Source organism: Rhinatrema bivittatum, chromosome 17, assembly GCF_901001135.1.
Source record: "Rhinatrema bivittatum chromosome 17, aRhiBiv1.1, whole genome shotgun sequence".
Classification (NCBI taxonomy): domain Eukaryota; kingdom Metazoa; phylum Chordata; class Amphibia; order Gymnophiona; family Rhinatrematidae; genus Rhinatrema; species Rhinatrema bivittatum.
In genome coordinates, this window is record NC_042631.1 from 26,584,516 (window position 1) to 26,605,486 (window position 20,971).

The 20,971-nt window shown below is 44.5% G+C and overlaps 1 protein-coding gene across 4 annotated transcripts in view; it reads right to left on the minus strand.

Annotated features, from left to right (window-relative positions):
* The window catches only part of PIK3C2A (phosphatidylinositol-4-phosphate 3-kinase catalytic subunit type 2 alpha), a 122,064-nt gene that overhangs the window by 36,220 nt on the left and 64,873 nt on the right, over positions 1-20,971 (minus strand). For all 4 annotated transcript variants that reach the window (XM_029582155.1, XM_029582152.1, XM_029582153.1 and 1 more), the window contains exons 5-12: positions 16,191-16,311; positions 11,428-11,539; positions 8,551-8,630; positions 8,359-8,422; positions 6,286-6,432; positions 620-665; positions 287-506; positions 56-178 (exon numbers count right to left, since the gene is read on the minus strand). In XM_029582155.1, the coding sequence (XP_029438015.1) occupies positions 56-178; positions 287-506; positions 620-665; positions 6,286-6,432; positions 8,359-8,422; positions 8,551-8,630; positions 11,428-11,539; positions 16,191-16,311 (913 nt within the window). The remainder of the gene's footprint in view (positions 1-55; positions 179-286; positions 507-619; positions 666-6,285; positions 6,433-8,358; positions 8,423-8,550; positions 8,631-11,427; positions 11,540-16,190; positions 16,312-20,971) is intronic.

Consider the following 20,971-nt stretch of genomic DNA (forward strand, 5'->3'; position numbering starts at 1 on the left):
CAAGAAAACACATTTGGTTATTCTAATGAAGTAATATAGCTGAAAAGAAACTTACAGTTCATCCCATTTAATAAGATAAAAGAAACTCTTATAGGTCCCAACCTTCTTGGACTGAACGGGTTTAAACAGATCTCTTCCGTTATGGGTCAGTGAGCAAGTCAGGTAGTACTTTTCAAAGCTAGTAAATAAGACAGAAAACAATTACTTCTATTTTGGACTCCTGCATTTTGTAGGGATGAGCTGTCTGCGTTCGGTGGTGTGGTTGGTTATTGCAGGAGTTACTCACCTGGACACCCAGCCAGCGGGGATTCCATGGGCAGCAAACAATGTAAACTGGAGGTGCTCAGAGACCACACAGGCTTCCTTGGTGTTCCTGTGGCCCGCAGGAGCACTCACTGTCCGACCAGGGTCGTTGCATGAACTGAAGTGAAGCTGGAGAAGATCGTAGATCGCTGCGGTCAGCAGGGTGATGCTCTCTTGTATTGGACTTTCAAGTTGCAATGAACCTAAATTATAAAATTCATTTATCCTCTTTCTGCCAAGCTGTTTTCAAACAAATGCACGCCTCAAAGTTTTGCTGTTCAAAAAAAAAAAACAAACCAACGTAACATTTCCTTACCGTCTACTGAAGTCTTGGTCATTCCATTCGCAGACTTTGAGGTCACCTACGAAATAAAATACAACCCGTTTAACAGAATGCACTTGTCTGCAGCAGTAGTTTGGGCCATGCTACAGTTTTTGAGAAATGGGAGACTGGTAAAGACGGTAAAAAAGAGTTAAGACGGAGAGATTGGCAGTAGGAGATGAAGGAGGAGGTGAAGAACTGGCAGAGGGGACGTGCGCAAGCGGTGTGGCATACAGAGATCGATTGGAAAAACTCCACCAGAAGAGATAAAAAGGTTAATAAGGTATGCAAATTTTTCTGCACATAATTCTCTGGCGTGCAATGGTAGTATACAACCCCTCCCCTTCACCCCCAATTGTGTATTCCTCTAGAGAAAAACGTTTCCAAGAAAATCTCCAACTACTGTAAAATGGGAAACTGAAAGCTGCTCAAGCAATTTTTTTTATAATGAATACAAACAATATACATAACTTAATTATGCAACTTAGAATCATAAAGTAGAAATAAGGCCCTCTCACAGAACCGAGAAGCATGTCCCGCTGTCACCCAGCCCGAGCCCTTGCAAGGACCTCCAAAAGCACAGCAGAAATACACACACTACCTCTGGAAACGACAGGGAATTTAGGTCTACAGTGATACAGACAGGGAGTGAAAACATCCTCGCATCTTTATGTTAAAAATTAATCTACAACCAGAATTCCTCAGAAGCATAAATATGCATCGCATCTGGGAAGAGCACTCATCAAACTGTTGCAAACAAAAATCAGTGAATCCGACCGCCCCACGAACACAAACATTCCCACAGTCAGGGCTTAATTTGTAGAGGAACAGGATGGAATGCAGTTCCCTCCCTTCTTTTTAGGCTTAAGAGGCAGAGCAGCAGGGGGGTTCTGCTCCAGCCCCTCCCCTCCAGGCAGCCTGCAGGGAAAAGGAAGAGCTGAGAATATCCATACTGTTTCCTAATCTAGGTTCTCCTCTTTTATTCCCCCTCCCTCTTCCTGTAATGCAGGGAACAGAAAAGGAAAGGGGTGATACTGAAGCAGACCCTGTACAGCAATGAATAGTCACAAAAAAAAGAGAATGAAATAGCACAAGATTGAAAGTTGTGAGCAGTAATACCAACTGTCAAGGCTTCAACCCTGGACTTGAATGGTAGGGATGTACATTTGTGCGTCCATTTGTTTGGATGCCTATTGCGTATCTAACGAATGAACGAATGTATGCACAATGAATGGTGTGTGCCTAATCGACCTGCATACCATTAGTTTTGTGCGTTCATTCATTTCGTTTGTAAGTGAACGGATGAATGAAGCAAATGGACGTCCAAAAATTATTAAATGCACATCCCTAATGAATGGCACAAGTGCTCACAGCTTTCAAACTTATGCTAATTCAAATCCCTTTTTGTGTCCATTACTGGTGGCTTTAATTTCTGGCAGAACCACCCAGAATGGCATTCTGCCACTTTTTTTCTGGGACCCAAAAAAGCTGAGCAGAGCTGGTAGTGTATATCAGTGCTGGTTCTCCAGAGGAAACAGAACAGAACCAGTAGGTGCATAGATCATTCACGGCTCTCCAGTCCTTGGAGGAAGTACAGAAGAACAGTGTTAGAGCTGCTTACCCACATAGATTTGATTTGGGTATGATTGAGTACATGAGAGCGAGAGAGAGTGAGCGTGTAAGAGAGAGTGATTCACACCCCTTTGCAAAGGCCTGGCCCTGGCTCCACCTATCTCACACCCCTCCACAATCTGTCTACAAATGAAGCCCTGCCCACAGTACACTCCTAAGAAAGTAGGAACATTGATTTCCTTCTCCTTAAGCAAATTCCAGTACAAGTTGCACAATCTGGCATGATGACATTTCCTCTAAAATTTCAACAGTTTTAATATCCTCCCTCAATCACTGGAAATTAGTAATAGCAGTAGTGGGGGAAACAGGACAATCCTGAAAATGAAATGCACAGGAGATTTCTCCTGAAGAAATAGCTCCAGACAACTTTCAAGCACCGATCTGGCAGCAATTCTGCTTCAGCTCCCCTGAAATTCCCATTTGTTATTTAGCCAGGAGAGCCTCCTGCTACAGAAGAGAAGTTGGTTGCAAGTAGGAGACCCAAAGGATCAAATTCATGGAGATTATTTTTAGCTTTTCTGTGTTTAAAAAAAAATAATGAAGTAAAGTAATTAAAAAATGAATTATTTCAGGTTGGAAAAAAATCTAAATGACAAGATATGGCGTGTCTGGGATACTATAAGCTCTTAGAAGGATTATGGGCAAATCCACAGAGTATCTCTCTTCTAAGAAAACTCAATTAGTCACAGGCAAGTTGCCAATGAAGGACCAGGAGCTGAGAGAATTTGAGAGAAGGTACAGACTCTCTTAAATCCAAGAAAACCAATATTTATTTTCTTCCTTCTTTAAGCAGATCTGGTGAAACCTTTTCTCTTTGATCCCTTAAACCTTCTTGCTGCCCGTTTTAAAATTTGTAGTGAGCAGGCGGCACTGCAGGATTAAATTTAATGACCATTTCTGCCCGTGCAGGGAAGCAACTCCTGACTCTTTTCAGGGGAGCTGCTGGAATAAATGATTTTATTACTTAAAATTCTTGATTTCCTCTTCTAGTTTCATTAAACTTTAAGGAGGTCCATATTCAGCCACTGTGTGGCTATACTAGTTAGCCGGTTATACATAACTGACGAACTAGCAGGGAATATTCAGCAGCACAATTCCACCGCTGGATATACTTGGTTATGTATAACCGGCTAAGTTTAAGACAGCCCTATGACCCCAACAGAGTTAGCCGCAGAAGGTAACTGCCTAACGCAAAGTATTGGAGTTAGACGGTTAACCTATGCGGATAACTGCACTCAGACCTTCCCCAAAATGCCCCCATCTTACCCGGCCAGAAATTAAGCCAGATAAGGGTGAATATAGCCGGATAAGCCATTTAGATGGATAACTATTACGTTATCTATCTAAATGGCTTTTGAATATGGACCTCTTATTATGCTGCTGGGTCGTCGCGCATTACTAATGCCTGATGACAGTTTACTGCTTAAATATAAACCAGGTGGTATTATATAAGCCCAGCACTGCCTTGAACAATTTTACAGGTAAAGGCATTTCGACTTCAGAGTTTTCTAAAAGCCGACGACGTTAAAATGCTCCCAGAACGTATGTAGTGTTCAAATATAGCATTGGACTAACTATGGCTAAGTGCCCCTTGCTGGAGTTTATGTGGGAGCAGCTGCAGGACTTCCTCCGTAAGCGCTACAGAGACACGTCAGCCTATACATGAAGCATCCCCCCCCCCCCCAAAAAAAAATCACGAAATGGGAAAAGCCTGGAGATCAGTAAAAGCCCCATAATCCATCCTCTCATCTCGGCCAGGAATTTGGTGGGGGCAGTGGGGAATGACAGAAAAGGAGGGGTTGGGTAATGTACGGAGATATCTCATGTTTACCACATGAATCATAATAAGCCAGGAAACTGACAGACCCCACACCCCCCTCCCTCCCAAGCACTTTTACCCAGGTGAACTTTAACACTGCGCTGTCTCAGTGGAAAGTGAAGAATCTCTGCCCTGATCTCATCAGATCTGCCTGTTTTGTAAACGTCTCTCCAAACAACAAAAGCAGACCGAGAGACAACAGCTTAAGCCCGTGGATGAGCCAAGGCCAGCAAAGGTCAGAAAGACCCTCACCCTTGGGGGGGGGGGGGGGGGGGGGTGCGGTCGGAGACGGAGGAAACGCTGGCACTGGCAGAAAGCTTGGCCTACAGATGTGGAAAGTTCTCCCCCCCCCGAAGTAATGGGAAGTGGGGGAAGAAGATCTGCAATGTGGCAAAAGACCCTCCACCCACCACGTGGTTATGCATGAGATTATGCGTATTCATCAGCCGGGAAGTACAAGACGGGGGGGCGACCCTGAAACTAACGGGAGAGGAGAAAGGCTGAAGCGAAGGACCCCCCCTGAAGAAGGTGGGGGGGGGATTAGAAGCAGACCAGCACTCCCTGCTATCGAGAAGGGAGAAGCCTAGGTGTGGCCCGCTCCGGTGCAGAGAGTAGCCCAGGAAGCAAGTCCTTCCCTGCCCACATTCTCCAGATCTCCAGCCGGAGCCCGCTTCAGAGATGCGGCAGAGGTATCGCCCGAAGCACGACCGGGGTAAGTAAGGTAACCCCTAAGTATGAATATAATAAGCAGGCTAAGGTTTACGGCATGTGAGAAAGTCACCCATGCTTCAGAACTTCCTTTAGGGAAAACTGGTGCTTAGTGGCCAGGATGTTAGAGGCAGGAACGGTTATTTTCTAAATGCTATATCCTGCCAAATCTAATAAATACAAGTCTATGTCTGAGGAGAATACGCTTTGTCCTTTCCTGACTTAGGATCGCAAGGCAGCTGGCAGTGTCTTGGAACAGACAGATCCCTGCACCCCTGAACTTGCTTACGGTCAGGGAAGCAGACTAAGCTTTTCTCTGCTCTACCTCTACCCACCCTCTCCCTCCGGGTCTTCTTAAGGGACAGGAGTGGGCAGAAGGGGTTGGCAGAGCAAGCTTTTCTCTGTTCTGTTCACTCCAGCGTCAGCCCCCTCTCTCCTCCAGTGATCAAGGCAACTAGAAAGCGAGATTTAAGAGGTTTGTCCGAGTTCCTGGAGGAAAAGTCCCTCACACATTATTAGCCAGGTAAACTAAAGAAAGCTACTGCTATCCCTGGGGGTGAACAACAGGAATTAGATTTAGTTTATGAGATCTGCCAGGTATTTGCGATCTGGACTGGATACGGTCAGAGTCAGGATGCTGGGCTCAATGTTCTGACCCAGCATGGCAATTCTGATGTTCCCTGTGCTGGAGCAGAAAGCAGAGGGCTCTCGGAGACCCTATTTATTCCATTAACCAGCACCACCTATTTTCCATGCATGCCAGAGAAAAGGGCTTTGACTCTCTATCTCTGACCCTTGGAAAGCAGCCAGGGAAGGAACAAACCTGTTTTGTTTTTTTTTTAATTTGCCAAGCCCTGACCCATGAACAAAATATGTCCGTTTGATGTATTTCAATACTGTATATTTCATTGAATTGCTAATTTAATCTAACATTAAAATTATGTTGTCCAAGTGCTCTGTTTTAGCACTATATATACCATCAAGTAAGACTAACTTTGCGGAGACTGGGGCAGCTGTAACTGAAATGCTTCTTTCAACTCGAAGAATAAACCTCAAAAAAGGACTACAAGAAACGAAAGAGCTCACAGAAAAAAAATCCCAAAACCACAACAGGCTTAAACATCACAAGCAACAGCGAGTTTCCAGAAGAATCCTAGGCATCCCCTTTGATGCTTCTCCACCCCAACAGCACAATTTTCGCTCTTCACCGCTGATCATCGATTTCTATGTCCTTTTCTGCAGCAGGGACCAGAACCCGTTTGAAACTCTACAGCATGCGTGGCAGGTACGTTTCGTGTTTAACGATTCTCTCAGAACATAAACTGAAATCCCGCCTCCTAGAAAGCTTTGAGCTCCGTGGCACCAGTAATAAACCAACCTTCTGGGGGGGGGGGGGGGGGGCGGCGTGATGGAGTACACCGAAATTCTGCGGGGGTGGGGGGAGAATGGATACAGGATGTCTCACGATAGCTCCCCTAGGCAAAGAGGAAAACATGCTCACCTCGGCACTTTTACTCCGTGGAAGATTAACTACCCTCTTTAGCCTCTTCACTGACTCTGTAATGGCCGGAGTCTCCACACCATCCAGAGCACTGCAGATTTTTCTGACATTCTTAATTATAAGATCTACTGCTCTGTAACGGTTCATCTAGGGAAAAAAAATGAAATTATGCTACTTATTGAATATGTAATGCCAGAAGAGAGAGAGTGTGTAGACATCACAGGATTAAGCACTTTTTTTTTTTTTAAATCCAGGAAGCTTTCTTCCTACTTACAGGGGAATTAAATCTGTCACTTGGGGAGTCCATCCTCCCCTTTTTTTTCTCTTTCTCGGAGGTCGGATCGTTGCAGCAGGAAGGCATGGGCCGCAGCTCGCTCAAACACTAAGAGTAAGTGGAGCATTAAACCGGCAGGCACGCTGTCACTGAGTGCTGGCCGAAGCTGGCTCCCTTCCTCCCGGGGGATTGTAATCACCCAGAGCCTGCGGAGCAGGAAACCAAGCCTGGGAATCAGGTCATGGGTCTCCTGCCCGACAGCACACAGCTCTGCTGCTGGGTTAACAAGGCTGGACCCATGGCTTCATTCCTGTATCTACCTTAAAGAAATGTATTTCTTGTACAGAGCTGGTTAAAAGCCCATGGACTGTTTTTCAATCTAACAAATTACTCATTATCTACCACATATATATTTAAAAATGATATACAGAACAGGACCAAGCTATATTTATTAATATTCACCAATTAAATCTGACAAGAGATTTTTATCCAAAGCAGTTATATACAAAGCACAAAGAGGTACTTGAAAAAATTCAAAGCATTTTGGAGACTACCTACTTCAAGGTCCCATTTCTTTTTCTGTCAATGGGAAAAGGTAGCCAAAGACCCAAAGAACCACCCTCAAAGTGTAGTCTCTAAAACCTAAGCAGTGTCCAGCAATATCTACATCCAGATATAAACATATAGAAAGTTCTGTACATATCGGATATATCACATTTGGCTGCATGTTAGTTTATTTTAGCCACTTTTTTCCCCTTTTATTGTGCCATGATAATCAGATTTAATTATCTGTATGAGCAAGGCTCTCAATTTACTAATTGTCTTAACTACTAGGTGTATGTATTCTTGCCATTTGTTTTTCTCCTATCTATTGTTTGGTTCATGTAGTGTATTTGCATTGTTTATTCAAACGTTTTGTTGACATTTGTAATTTAAGTTATGTAATTAATGTATTATTTTAATTAATTTGCATTATATTTTGTTTTAATGCTACTCAACTTTTAAAAGTACAACCTCCGCTGTTTCTGAATGCTTTTGTGGTTAATCAAGAAATTAAAAATGTGCATTTTTCATTCCTCCTCACTTGCTGTTACCAACCCACCAGTGAGTGAAAGTAAGCTTGCTGTCTGCTAGAACTCCCCAGGGGATTTCAGAGAGGAGGCCCGAGTGCAGCAGAAAAGCAGCAGCTGGAGCCGCTGAATTCTAAGTGACAAACACATCTTGTTTTCAAGTCACAAGCCTCAGCGAGTAGGCACCAGTGCCCCACTGCCCTGGAGTACACAAGGCAACAAACGGCTGCCAGAGTGATTAGGTACGACGTGCTTTGTCATTAGAGTTGGTCATCGCCAGTAAGCTCCAGAGAAGCTTCTGTCCTCACAGTGCATGCTAGCTTTGAAGAATATAGGCTTCCATTTTTTTCCTTAGCAAGGCTAGAAATCATCACAGCAGGCAAAACATCAGATGCAGCAAGGGCTGTGTGCCTTGAAGTAATTGATCAAAGCAACCCTTAAAGTACATACTGGTAATAAGCAAAGGGAAAGCATAAATAACCAACATTTCAACACAGTCGACTTAAGTCGATGGTACAGAAAGACCCAGAAAAGCCTCGCATTTGTCTCACAGATGTTGAGGTTTGACAGCCCAATTTGTAGGTTATTATTGGGTAGTCAGTTATTGGTCAGTAAGAGCTCAAATTTTCAGCTCCAAATGGACTTGCAAGAAAGCTGAAGGCTGCATAGGCCGCAGTTGACCGTCAATCCAGTGCAAGCCTCCTCCTCCGCGGTCAGACACATACGCACCTCGTTTTTAAGGCACGCATCCACTTCTTCATGGTATGCTTCTAACAGTTCTTCGAGACCACATCTGCAATGAAGTATTAGGATTATGACAGACTGCTAATGAAGAAGATTAAGATCAGATGCAATTATAATGCATTGAAACAGCATAACTGCAGATTTGGTTCAATAAAATTAATGAATATGTAACCGTACCTTTGAATAGGTTCCCTAAAAGGCTTCTCTATGTGGTATAAGTACTTTTTTAAGTCTGTAGGAGTTTCATCATCAGTTACCTATTACACAGAAAGCAGAAAAATCTATTATCAAGTCTGAGAATAAGAACAGTGAAGATTCGGTAAAAGACCGAAAGTAGTATTACTGCTAAAACTTGTTTGTGTATTTTTAATAATATTCAGTTTAGCCGCAAAAACCAAGCATTACCAAGTTTAAAAAACTCCAGCACAGGGCTTCCCAAACCTGGTGACCCTCCCCACCTCCCTGTCAGCTGGGTTTTCACGATGTCTGTGAATATTCATGAGATAAAAACTGACATATGCTGGAGTCTCTGACTATGAGTATTCAATGTGGATATCCTGAAAATTCAACCAATTGTGGGGGTCACCAGATCAGGTCTAGGAAGCCCTGCCCGAGTATTTCTGAACTATAAGTAATTCTATAGGCATCAAGGGGTGAAACTTTCCATGTCTGATATTTCACTAAGGAGAAGAAATAAGTGCCTGCAGAATCTGAACTCGCCTCGGACTCTGCCGTGTTCTTTAGAGCATTAAGTATTCTCACCAGGTCCAGCAATGCCCTGAAGCCATTAAAAAAGCTTAACAATATCAACTTTTGACTCCTGAAAATGGCTCTCAAAAAGCAACTGCCTTTCTGGCTGATCTAAACATTTTAAACCATTGCTCAAAGCCTCTCTTCTCCAGCTTGCATCCCAAAAAATGATGCCCTGTGGTCTTTCCGTTATCTATTCTCCCAAACCAAAAGAAAGATTAAATGTGTCACCTTGCCTGTCTGCCTGCTCTAGAGAATAGGAAACAGAGTGGTTCCACGGACATCTCTACTGCTTCTGTTGGGGGGTGTGGGAGAGGAAGGTAAAGCCAATAAAAGCAAGTTTCTTTCAGGCAAAGGATCTTGAACTTGCAAACTGACTACACTTACTAACACCTTCAGGTTACTACTGCCTTCAAACACAAATCTCTAGAGAAGGAAATCATTTACTGCACTGTATGTTTCATATTTAACTATTTCTTCGTACCACTGACGACTTAAAAGATGAAATTAGTTTTTACCTGAAAATTTCCTCTCCGAGTCCAGGCACACCAGTCCAGACATGGGTTATTATGCCTCCCAACCAGCAGATGGAGACAAATAGTGTTGATGTTAGCCTGCCAGTATTCTATGTAACAAGCTAAGATAAACATTCTTAATACACTAAAGACATTATAGGGTCTTTTTCTGAGTTAGATTCCTATCCTCTTTTCTTTTTTGTTCTTTTCGCTATGTCCAGAGTTCTTACGGACTGTGAAATTATGAGAGAAAGCCCCTCTTTGTGGAACCACTGAACCATAGCTTAATTATCCTCTTCCCTAGGGGAACATTCCTCCTGACTTTCTCTCACTTTCCCTTAAAACCTTACGGTTTACAAGGGACAAGTCCATGACCACAGGACTTTCTCTCTTCCCAATCCTTTTCTACTTATTTCCTCATTCTTTTGCTCTGGATTCCCAGAAGGCATTCCTGGGGAGGGGATCCCACCAGGAGAGAAACCCAGAGCTGCATTCTGCCATAAAAAAAGGGTCTGATGCAAACACAAACTATGTGGATACAGGCCCAGGAAGAGTAAGGAATCACATCTCCACCGGAAAAAATGGGAACAGACTCTTGAAATTCCACACAGAGGAGCCACAGACCAAACTTCTGAAATGTCCAAGACCGCCAGAAGCAGCGTCGGAGGCCTCTGCTCTGAGCTACTCCCGTCTCATGCTCCCAATATGGCCACTGCTCCTGTCACAGCAGCCAACACGCCGGCAGGAATGGCCTGCAAATGACGCTGCTAACGCAGCCTTCCTGGGGCTAATTACTCTGCGTGCTGTCCTCTCTCCCTCTCCTCCAAAGTTTACAGAGGCTTCTTTCCTCCTAGTGCCTAACAGTGTGATCCACACATACTGCAAACTACTGAGCGCTTCCGATGCTTCTAAAGAGAGACACCACCACTTCCGCCTTACTTCTCCTGTCTCAGCCTGCAGTCCCCTCAGACGGCAAACCGTTTTAGTACCTTCCACCTTTTTTTTTTTTTTTTTTTTTTTTTAAAGAGGAGAGAAAAAGCATGGTGGCAGGGGAAAAGGGGAATTCCAGCGACTGTAGCCAAGAAAAATCCTGTTCCAAGAACTGGAAGGTCCTGGTTCACTGGGTGCGTTCAATGAGGGAGGGAGTACAAGACTTTCATCTTGGAAGCTGGAATCCAAATTTTTATCTTCTTCACCAGGTCACAGCTCATAGCACGGGATGCTTGCCTGCCATCCTGCTGGAGACAGAATACTGGCAGTCTGAGGTCAGTATGGGAGCCTATAAGGGATGATGTCAGCAAACCTGTTTGTCTCCATCTGCTGGTTGGGAGGCATAACACTTGCACCTGGACTGGTCTGGTCGGCGGAAGAGGAAGAGCATTTTAACCTAACTGGATCACTATGTCAGCTAAGCTGAAACATTTGCTGCTACAGCGATGGGGATGCGGCACTTAGAAATACAGTTAGTTTTTGACTGTACTCTGGATAATGCACACAAGAAAATACATACATATAAACTGGATACACCACAGGCACAGAGAGGGTGGTTTCTTACTGTAACTCACCTTCAGCTACTCTTGGAAAGGCATGAAAAATCTAAAATTTACACATGCTTGAAATCTGTAAGCAGTAAGGCTTGGGATAATGTAAGCAGATAATAAAGCAGTAAGGCTTGGGATAAAATACCAGAAGCTCCAAATACAAACATCAAGCCTATAAGCTTATTTTCAGAAGAAACTATACCAACAGAAAGGTGGGACATGCCACTCAAATTACACACTCTACTTACTGTTCGGGCCAGATCCCTGCATATCGTGCTGTGTGATAAAAGCTGCAATTTAATTTCCGTGTCCCATTTTCTGCAGGCCTGAATATATTCATGACTTCCCAAACAATGCTTACTGTTTAAAAAAAAAAAATAAAAAAATAATAATAATGAAAGAAATATTTCAGGAGTTATCTGCCATTCGAGATCTGCAACTATGTTTTTCATCTCTCTACTTGCATGCTCAAAGTTCCAATGTCACACGTCGAAAACGTGCGGCCAAACGCGGGTTAACAGTGCCTCCGCCGGAGCGCACTGTACTGTATAGGCCCGATTGCAAGCCCTCTGGGGACAGGGAAACATCTACAGACCTGAATGCCAGTCACCTTGAGCAATCAATGAAAAGGTGTGCATGCTAAATCAAATATATATTAAAAAAAAAAAAAAGTTTGCACCTATAGCATTGCAGGCTGAAGAGGCTTGACCATGGTCACAAGGAGCATTAAGTGGGATTTGAACCATAGCTTCCCTGGTTCTCAGCCTGCTGCTCTAACTATGAGGAATGAAACTGTGATCTGAGGAAGGGGCCCGAAGTGATCACAAAAGTGATCACCTTTGCAGTAATCTTATGGATGCTCAAATGATTGAAATCACAGCCTCCGGAAGACCTAAGATTTTTAGCAGCTCACACTGCAGAAAATACAGAATCTCACGACTTCCAATTAGTTGGAGTAGCAGCACCCCCTAGGGCAGTGCTTCTCAAACCTGCTCTGGGGGTCTGAATTACCAATCATATATCACAGACCCAGAATGAGAAAAAAAAAAGCCTTAGTGAACCTGGTATTCAGGAAATTCCTAATGCATATGCATGAGAGAAATCTGCAAGTATCAACCTGGCTCTTAGGCCCATATCTGCAAATCTCCCTCTTACATATTCATTCAGGATCACCTGAAAATCAGACTGGAATCAATTTATGGAGTGGTTTGAGAACCAGCAATTTATATCCGTAATATCCAATGCTGTAGCCAATTATCCTCAACTAAAATGTTCAATCAGGCTCAAAAAGCACAATTTAATGTGCTTAACACAATCTTAAACTAAAAGAACAATATGCTCTGCTTGGTACTACAGCAATATTGCAAAACTGAAAGCAGAAATAAACACCTTTATCTAGTAATAGTTTTACTGTGCAATTTTTGTATTTTTAAGTTGGTCTCCTGCAAGAAGATTACAACTATGCAACCACAAGGATTGCTGGGGGCTAAGTATTAGAGATCATATATCTCCAATGCTGAAAAACCTACACTGGCTTCAAACAGAAGCACAAGCAAAATTTAAGATGACATTTCCAATACTTACTGGACCAGGGCCTGCTTACTTGCATGAAACGGTTACGGTACATTCCGGGACACTAACGGAGGTTGCCCAACCAAGAGCTATTGGCAATATCAGGTATAACAGAGGTCCCGATGGAAGTGACCAAGGAGAGATCTTTTCCTGCCATAGCTCCTAAACTAGTGAGCAGCCTGCTAGAGGAGCTGTGTAAACAAAGACCTTCGTGAATTTTAGGAAGGAACAAAAACATGGCCGATCCAACAAGCCTTCTCTTATTATGAAGAGGCTTGGGTAATGCATCAGGAAGGAATTAAAACTATGGAAGAAGAGATGGATTGAAATTGTAGCTATCTACATCAGATGGGTCAGGGAAACAGAACTGTAAGTATATGTTTATATAGACTCATTTGTAGTAGATATTTTTACTGATTATACTGTATATCTAGATGATGTATTTGGAGTGGAAGAGTAGGCTAGTGGTTAAAGCAGCAGGCTATGAATCAGGGAAGCCAGGGCTCAAATCCCAAGGACATTTCCCTGGTGACTCTGGGCAAGTCATGTCAACCTTCATTGCCTCAGGTACAAAATTTAGAGTCTGAAAGCCCTCTGGGGACAGAAATACCCTATCGTACCTGAATGTAATCCGCTCTGAAGTGTCACGAAAGGCAGAATATCAGTTTTAAAAAGCTAGTGTCTGTTGTATCAACAATTAAGTTAAACCTGTGGGGTATAGAAGAAAACACCTTCAGGACACAAATAAAATTTGGAAAAGGATTTTATTAAATTGAAAAGAATAATTTTTCCAAATTTAAATAAAAAAAAGAAGTTTTCTGACCCATGATTGCAACAACTGGCAGTGAATTCAGTCTGTTAAGACCTCAGCACTGGCTGAAAATGTTTCTCGCTAAAATAAAAATTTGTTTTTTGAAGAAATTTAGTAAAAACGAATAAAAACGATTGAAGGATAAGTTTAACTTAATTGTTGATACAACAAATGGATTTACACTAGCTTTTCTACATTGATTCATTAGATACCAGCGTTTCCCTGATTATATATTTTCATTATAAATTTAAAAACAAAACAAAACACATAGACTTAGTCATTTTAAATATTTTATAGCATGATTTGATGTTTTGTAAATCCCTTGGAGTACATATGAAGTGATGATCTACAAATATGAAATAAATGCAATCGCCAGGAAACTCTAGGAACAGGCATATTTGATAGGTATCATGAATTATATCACATGGTACAGCACACAACTGGTTTTGTTATGTTGCGAGCGTGCAAAGCCACTGTTGACTTTGTAGATCATATGGACTAATCAAATCCAGTCAGCACCAAGTAATGTGCAGCTCTGCTCAACATGGCTACGTCAGGCCAACTGCAGGCGAGCTGGAGCAGCTTCAAAGATTGACAAAAAGTACATATTCTGACCCGTTATACACACTCTTTATATACCCTTAAGTGCACAGCTTTCATTTAACAGCAGATCTTGTAAGAAGCTAAGAATGCAAAAAACTGTCCACCTCCTATTAACCAGAGTATAGAAGAAATACAACATGGAAATGCAAAGGGAGCGTCTAGATGCCCCGAAGCAAAGCAAAACAAAACTAGCACACGCTTTTTTTTTTTTTTGGTTTTGTTTTTACAGCAAGCGATTATCGCAGTAATAAAATATCCTTTAAGCACCATAAATAAGCAAGGCAGAGGCCAGGGAAGAAGTGTGTGCACAGCTGGGGGCAAAGCCTGGCTGGGCCATCCAACGCAATACAAGAGGAGCCACAGAACTGCGCGTCACCGAACACTGGAGGCAGCAGCTGAGTCTGCCCAAGGGGGTTGCTTCATGGCATCAAAGCAGAGTGCTCAAACCACAAGACCATATTAACAAATCTTACCCAAACTTGGAAAGGCAACAAGGAGAATACGGTTCTCAGAAACGGAGTCACAGTTTGAGCTGGTGAAGCAGCTTGGAAGGAGGGAAGAGTTGGTAACACACAATACTTTTTGATCTTGGCTTAAATTTTCTCTCAGTATGAACTGATAAGAGTTTTGTACAGCTGTGCACGCTACTAATTTATCAGAGGCCGATTTAATGAGCTGAGCACACGTTTGCTCCTGTTTATATGTGCAACTTTACTCGTCATTTCATAGATGTTTTAGCACACAAAAGACGTGCACATAAATTAGCACTCCTCCATGTAAATCCTAAGCTAATGAAGGCATTAACTATTATTGCCCAATGCAGGGATGCACATTAAACCCACCTTTTCTAAATACTGGAAATTGAGCTCCTGGGTCAAAAAAAGTGGAGCAAAATTAACTCGCATTTCCGGGGCTCATGGCCCTGGAATTCTTGGATGTGGGGAGGGGGGGGGGGGGTCGGGTCTACGACGGTCTCCTTGCATCCCGGGTGGACCACTGCAAGTGGAAACACCGGGTCTGAGACCACACTGGCACAGTACCATAAACTAACATGAGTCCCAGAAACGTGAGTTCATTTTACTCCACCTTTTGTCCCAGGAGTTAAGTTTCCAAGCGTTAAAAAAAAAAAAAAAAATTAAAAATAAATATGAGCTAAATATTGGGGTATCTGAGTCCAGGATCCCAAGTCAGAGAGACAGAACTATTGTGTGTACAACTGTATCATTATATGTACGCTATTTGAGGAAGGCAGTTATAGCGGCACAACTGGCACAGTTACTGCCATCGCCTCCTGTTTTTCCGGATTTGTATAAGATCTGGGGAGAACTGTTGGCCAAGCAGGAGCTGCATGATAATAGCACGGCCAGGGATGGGGGACCTTACACAGCAAACCAAAGACGCATGAGGCAACAGTCTAGACAATTGTATATACAGCCAGCACTGCACAAGAGTGCCAACCACTTGCATACATGACAGAGAACTGCACACACACACCACAGTTTTGCATACAATTGTGACAACTGTGCTAATAAGTCCTTGCACCAAAAAACGTTTCTGTTTAAGCTTTCTTAGTGCGCCTTTTCAATTGTTTTACTTTTTTTTTTTTTATTAAGTCATCTTTTATGCACGCTAGGCATTGTGCGCACACGTTTTAGCTTCGTGTGCTTTTGTTACCTCCCAGTGCCTTTGCATACCAACAGCTCGCTGAAGAAAGAATTCAAGGTAACATTTAGCTCATTAAGCCCTAAGCAATTACACTAAAGAAAGCCTGTTAATGTGATTGAGGAGACATGACATGTTTAACATACTGTTTGAGAATGTAAAAAAAAAGATCAAAATGTATTCACACATCTAGGATTAGATTAGAAATCACTTTTGGCACAAAAAGCAAGGCTGAAATAATTGTCCATTGCTGATAAAAAAAAAAAAAAAAAATGAACTCGTCTGCATTTAATCATTATAAATGGATTTACCAGTAACTGCATGCAAAACAAAGTTAAATATTAATAAGACCCATCTGCTTACTTCTGTAAAACTTCCTCTTGACCACAGACTTTCAGGATATAGCTTCCAATGTCAATCTGATTCAAGTCATCATGGACCCAGCAGAGTGCTTGCATGATTATCAGCTCAACGGGGGAACTCACTGTAACAGAACCGCGGGAAGTAAAAAAGGTCAATTCTTTTTTCAGTTCTGCCTGAAGAATAACCCGTCGAGACTCAAAAGATTCTGGATGCGGTCGAGAGCCTGAAGGCAATATCCTGATCCTTACTGGAGTCATGCCACTTCAAATCAAGACAAAAAGTTGACTTGTAGCATTGCTTGCTTTATATAACCCACATATATTTGACACTGCAACCACTTTTTTTGGCGGGGGGAATTGGGGAGAAGAACATTTTCAGCAGCTAAATACTATAGCATTTATTTCCAAGGCACTATTCTTGTCAAATATAATACAAAAACTTTATAGTGAAAGGTTCAGATAGCAGATATTTTGAGAAAATCTCAAACCGATATTTATAAAATATTTTATGATCCATAAAGAGGAGAGGAAATACTTCTGACAAAAAAAAAAAAAAAAGGTTGAAAAATGCACACTTTACAAACATTGCCCTAGTCTCCTCTCAACATCTCTCCCACCTGCTGCCTCCCTCACCTCTTCTCCCAGCCCCGGGAGGTGGTAAGATCCGCTCAGCCTCTCTCCTTGCAGGCCCTGCTCTCCTGCTTCCCATGAAGGGTCGTGACATGGATGTGCGCACTCGCTCCCTTAGCCTTCACTGGCTCAGCCCGCATAGCTTTTCCAATCTGCACGCTTGGACAACACTGGTGATAGCAGTGGCAGAGGAAGGGCTCATGGCTGCCCACGCATACTACAATCCACAGTGCCTCCAAGATACAGATGGACAGTCAGAGTGCCTACTGGGAAGGAGGCCTCTAACTATGTTGAAGAAACATCTCTAAAGAGTTAAATAGCAAAATGTAAGTGCTAATCAAGGTTTCAGCCTTAGCTACTGGAGAGAAGGTAAACACAAATACTAAATAAAGCGGAGTTGCTTATCTGTATCAGGTGTACTCCTAGGACAACGGGATGTTAGTCCTCACACATGGGCAACATCATCAGATGGAGCCCGGCACAGAGAAAACTGTCAACGTTTCTAGAACTATGACTGGCACACTGAGCATGCTCAGCCTGCCGCTATCCACGCGCCCACACGGGAATCCCTCTCCAGTCTCGTAACACAAAATTACGAAAAATAAAATAAACAGACAAAACAATTCTGCAGGGTGGCGGGCGGGTGGGTTTCGTGAGGACTAACATCCTGCTGTCCTAGGAGAACACCTGTTACAGGTAAGCAACTCTGGTTTCTCCTAGGACAAGGAGAATGGTAGTCCTCACACATGGGTGAATCCCTAGCTCAGGCTGTCCCTGAAAACGGAAAAAGACCAGACACCTAACATGTGCCAATGTGCTCAACAACAGGGGTGCTGTTGGTAACATAGGGAAATAGCCTGAACCTGAAAAAAGGGCCATAGGCAGGAAGAGTTGGGTTTAGGGCTGGAAAAGATTCCTGAGGACAGACCGGCCAAAATTGCTTTCACGTCGGCCCTCCCTACCCAGACAACAGTGAGAGGCAAACGTGTAGCGGGAACTCCACGTCGCAGCCTTGCAGATTTCCATAGGCACAGCCCGTAGGTGCCATGGCTCGGACGGAATAAGCCTTGACATGACCCCAAAGCTGCAGCCCCGCCTGCGCATAACAGAACGAGATGCAGTCCACCAACCAGCTAGACAGTGTCTGCTTACCCACAACAACTCCAAATCTATTTTTGTCAAAAGAGACAAAAAGTTGTGTGGATTGCCCATGACATTCTGTCCGCTCCAGACAGAAGGCTAAAGCCCTCTTGCAATCCAGACTGTGTAGGGCCCGCTTGCTTTGGTGTGAGTGGAGCTTGAGAAAAAAGATCAGCAGGACCACTGACTGGTTAAGATGGAATTCTGTCACCACCTTGGGGAGGAACTTAGGCAGCGTCCGGAGCACCACCAGGTCATGAAAATACTTTATATATGGAGGGTAAATCACCAGCACCTGCATTTTACTGACTCTGCGTGCTGAAGTGACCGCCACCAAAAAGACGACCTTCCAGGTCAGGAGTTTCAGGTCACAGGAGCTCAGCGGCTCGAAAGGAGCCATCAGCTGAGCCAAGACCACGCTGAAATTTCAAGACACAGCGGGAGGCTTCAGGGGATGTTTCAACTGAACGAGGCCTTGCATGAAACGAATCACCAAAGATTGAATGAAGATAGGCAAGCCACCTACACCCTGATGGTAAACTCCAATCACCCTCAAGTGCACCCTAAAGGTGTTTTTTAATCCAGTCTCCAAGAGATAGAAGAGGTAATCAAGCAGCTTGTGAATGGAGCAAAAGAAAGGATCCAGGCCACGTTGCTCACCCCACACTGAAAACCTCTTCCACTTTAGCCCATAAGACTTCCTAGTGGACGGCTTTCTAGAAGCTACCAGGATCCGAGAAACATCCTCTAAGAGGTCAAGGGGGGGGGTCGCAAAATCAGCCTCTCAACATCCAGGCCATGAGAGACAGATTGGAGGATACACATACAGAAGGCTCGGGCCCCAGCTGCGGGCAAAGGTGTCTGAGGCTGGGACACCGTCTGCTCGATACAGAGTGCAGATATGAGCCACCTTGCTGTTGCCAGGGGATGCAAACAGAACCACATCCAGGGTGTCCCAGAGATGAAAGATTCAGTTCGTCACTGATTGGTTCAGGAACCACTCGTGGAGCTGGAATGCTCAACTGAGTCGGTCCACTATCATGTTATCCGGTCCTGCCAGGGGCTTGGAGCACCATTCTTTGGGACAGGGCACAGGACCAGATCTGGACTGCCTCCTGGCACAGGAGGAACAATCTTGTGCCCTCCTGCTTGTTGATGTACCACATCGCGACCTGGTTGTTGGTCTGGATCAGAACCATCCTGCCGGCCAACTGATCCCAGAAAGCCCAGAGGTTGCACCTGATCGCTCAGAGCTCCAGGAAGTTGATCTGGCATTGTAGTTCCCTGGCAGACCATAAGCCCTGAGTGCGGAGCCCCTCCGCACGGGCCCCCCACCCCAGATAGGAGGCATCCAAGTGTGAGCACAGCCTGCACAAGGGGAGACTGAAATGGCACCCTGCGCTCCAGGTCGGAGAGGGTCCCCCCACCAGGATAGAGTCCCCCGAGAGATTGAGTGGCCTGATGCAACTGAGACCTGAGAGTCCAGTGGGGCCCGCACATATGCAAGCGGGCAAGGGGAGTAACATGTACGGTAGTGGCCCTGAGCCCAAGCAGCCTCAACATCTGCCTGGAAGAGACTCGCTGACTGTGCTGCATCACTCCCACAAAGGATGCTAGAGACAGCGCCCTGCTGAGGAGTAGAAAGGTCTTCACCTATGTTGTGTCCAGCAGGGCTCCAATATAAAGTCCAGCCACATCGATGGGCTCAGATGAAACTTCGGGTAGTTGATAATAAACCCCAAGCACTCCAGCACCCGGATGATTAAGCGCAGGTAACGTGTTGCCCCCACCTGGTTAGTGCTTTTGACTAGCTAATTGTCCAGGTAGAGAAAAACCTTCACTCTCAACCTGCGTAGGTATGCCCTCACCACGGCCAGACACTTCACCCGTGATGCAGAGGCCAAGTCGAATGGTAACACCCAGTACTGAAAATGGTGGTTGCCCACCACAAACCGGAGATACTTCCTGTGACCTCAGAAGATCTCGATGTAGGTATAGGCATCTTAAGTCGAGGGAACATAGCCAGTCCCCTTTTTGCAAGCGGGGAATCAGGATGCCCAGAGATACCATCTTGAACCTTTCTTTTTTTAGAAACTTGTTCAAGGCCTGCAGATCCAGGATGGCATGGAGGCCCCCAGTTTTCTTTTGAATCAGAAAATATCGGGAGTAGAAACCCCATCCCAACTGTCCTAGGGGGGGGAACAGGCTTGACTGCTCTTGCTGTTACTAGGGCGGAGAGCTCCTGCAAGAGGGGCTCCTGGCATGCTGATGGCCCCCAAAAAGAGCTCAGAGGAGAATTTGGTAGAACATCTACCAGATTCAGCCGGTACCCCCACCACACTATGGACAGAACCCACTTCTCTGAGGTGATCACTGGCCACCGATCCACAAAGAATCATAGTCAACTCCGACAGGGGTGGTCCCATGACATGGGAATGGGTAGCTGGATGTTGCTCCCTGCCCTCCAGTCAAAACCCCATAACGGGGCTCGGCTGGAGAGCTGGCTTTGGCTTGGATGCTTGCTGCCGACTGGAATGGCCCAGAGAGCTCACCCTCTGCAGGCGGAAGCGAGACGCAGGCAGGTAATATTTCCACTGATGATAGAATGATCGGTGTGGCCCTTGCTGCGGTGACCTCCTGGCCGAAGGCGGCAGGTCAGAGGCACTGGCGGAAAGATACTGGAGGGTCTCATGGTAGTCTCACAGCTGAGCCACTTCATCCTGCACCTTATTGCCAAAAAGATTCTCACCAGTGCATGGCAAGTCAGAAAGCCTCTCCCAAACCTCCGGATGGAGGTCTGAAGCCCAGAGTCAAGCCATTTGGCAGGTGCCAATGCTGGCAGCCTCGACTCTTGTCACCATTTCAAAAGACATCGTATGTGGAGCATACCTCATGCTTCCCACATTCAAGGCCCTGACACATGACAGCCAGTAAAGTGTCCTGTTGTTACTGAGGCAGACGGCCAGCCACCTCCTGAGCCTGCTTCCAAAGGTTGCAGAAGTACTGCGTCAT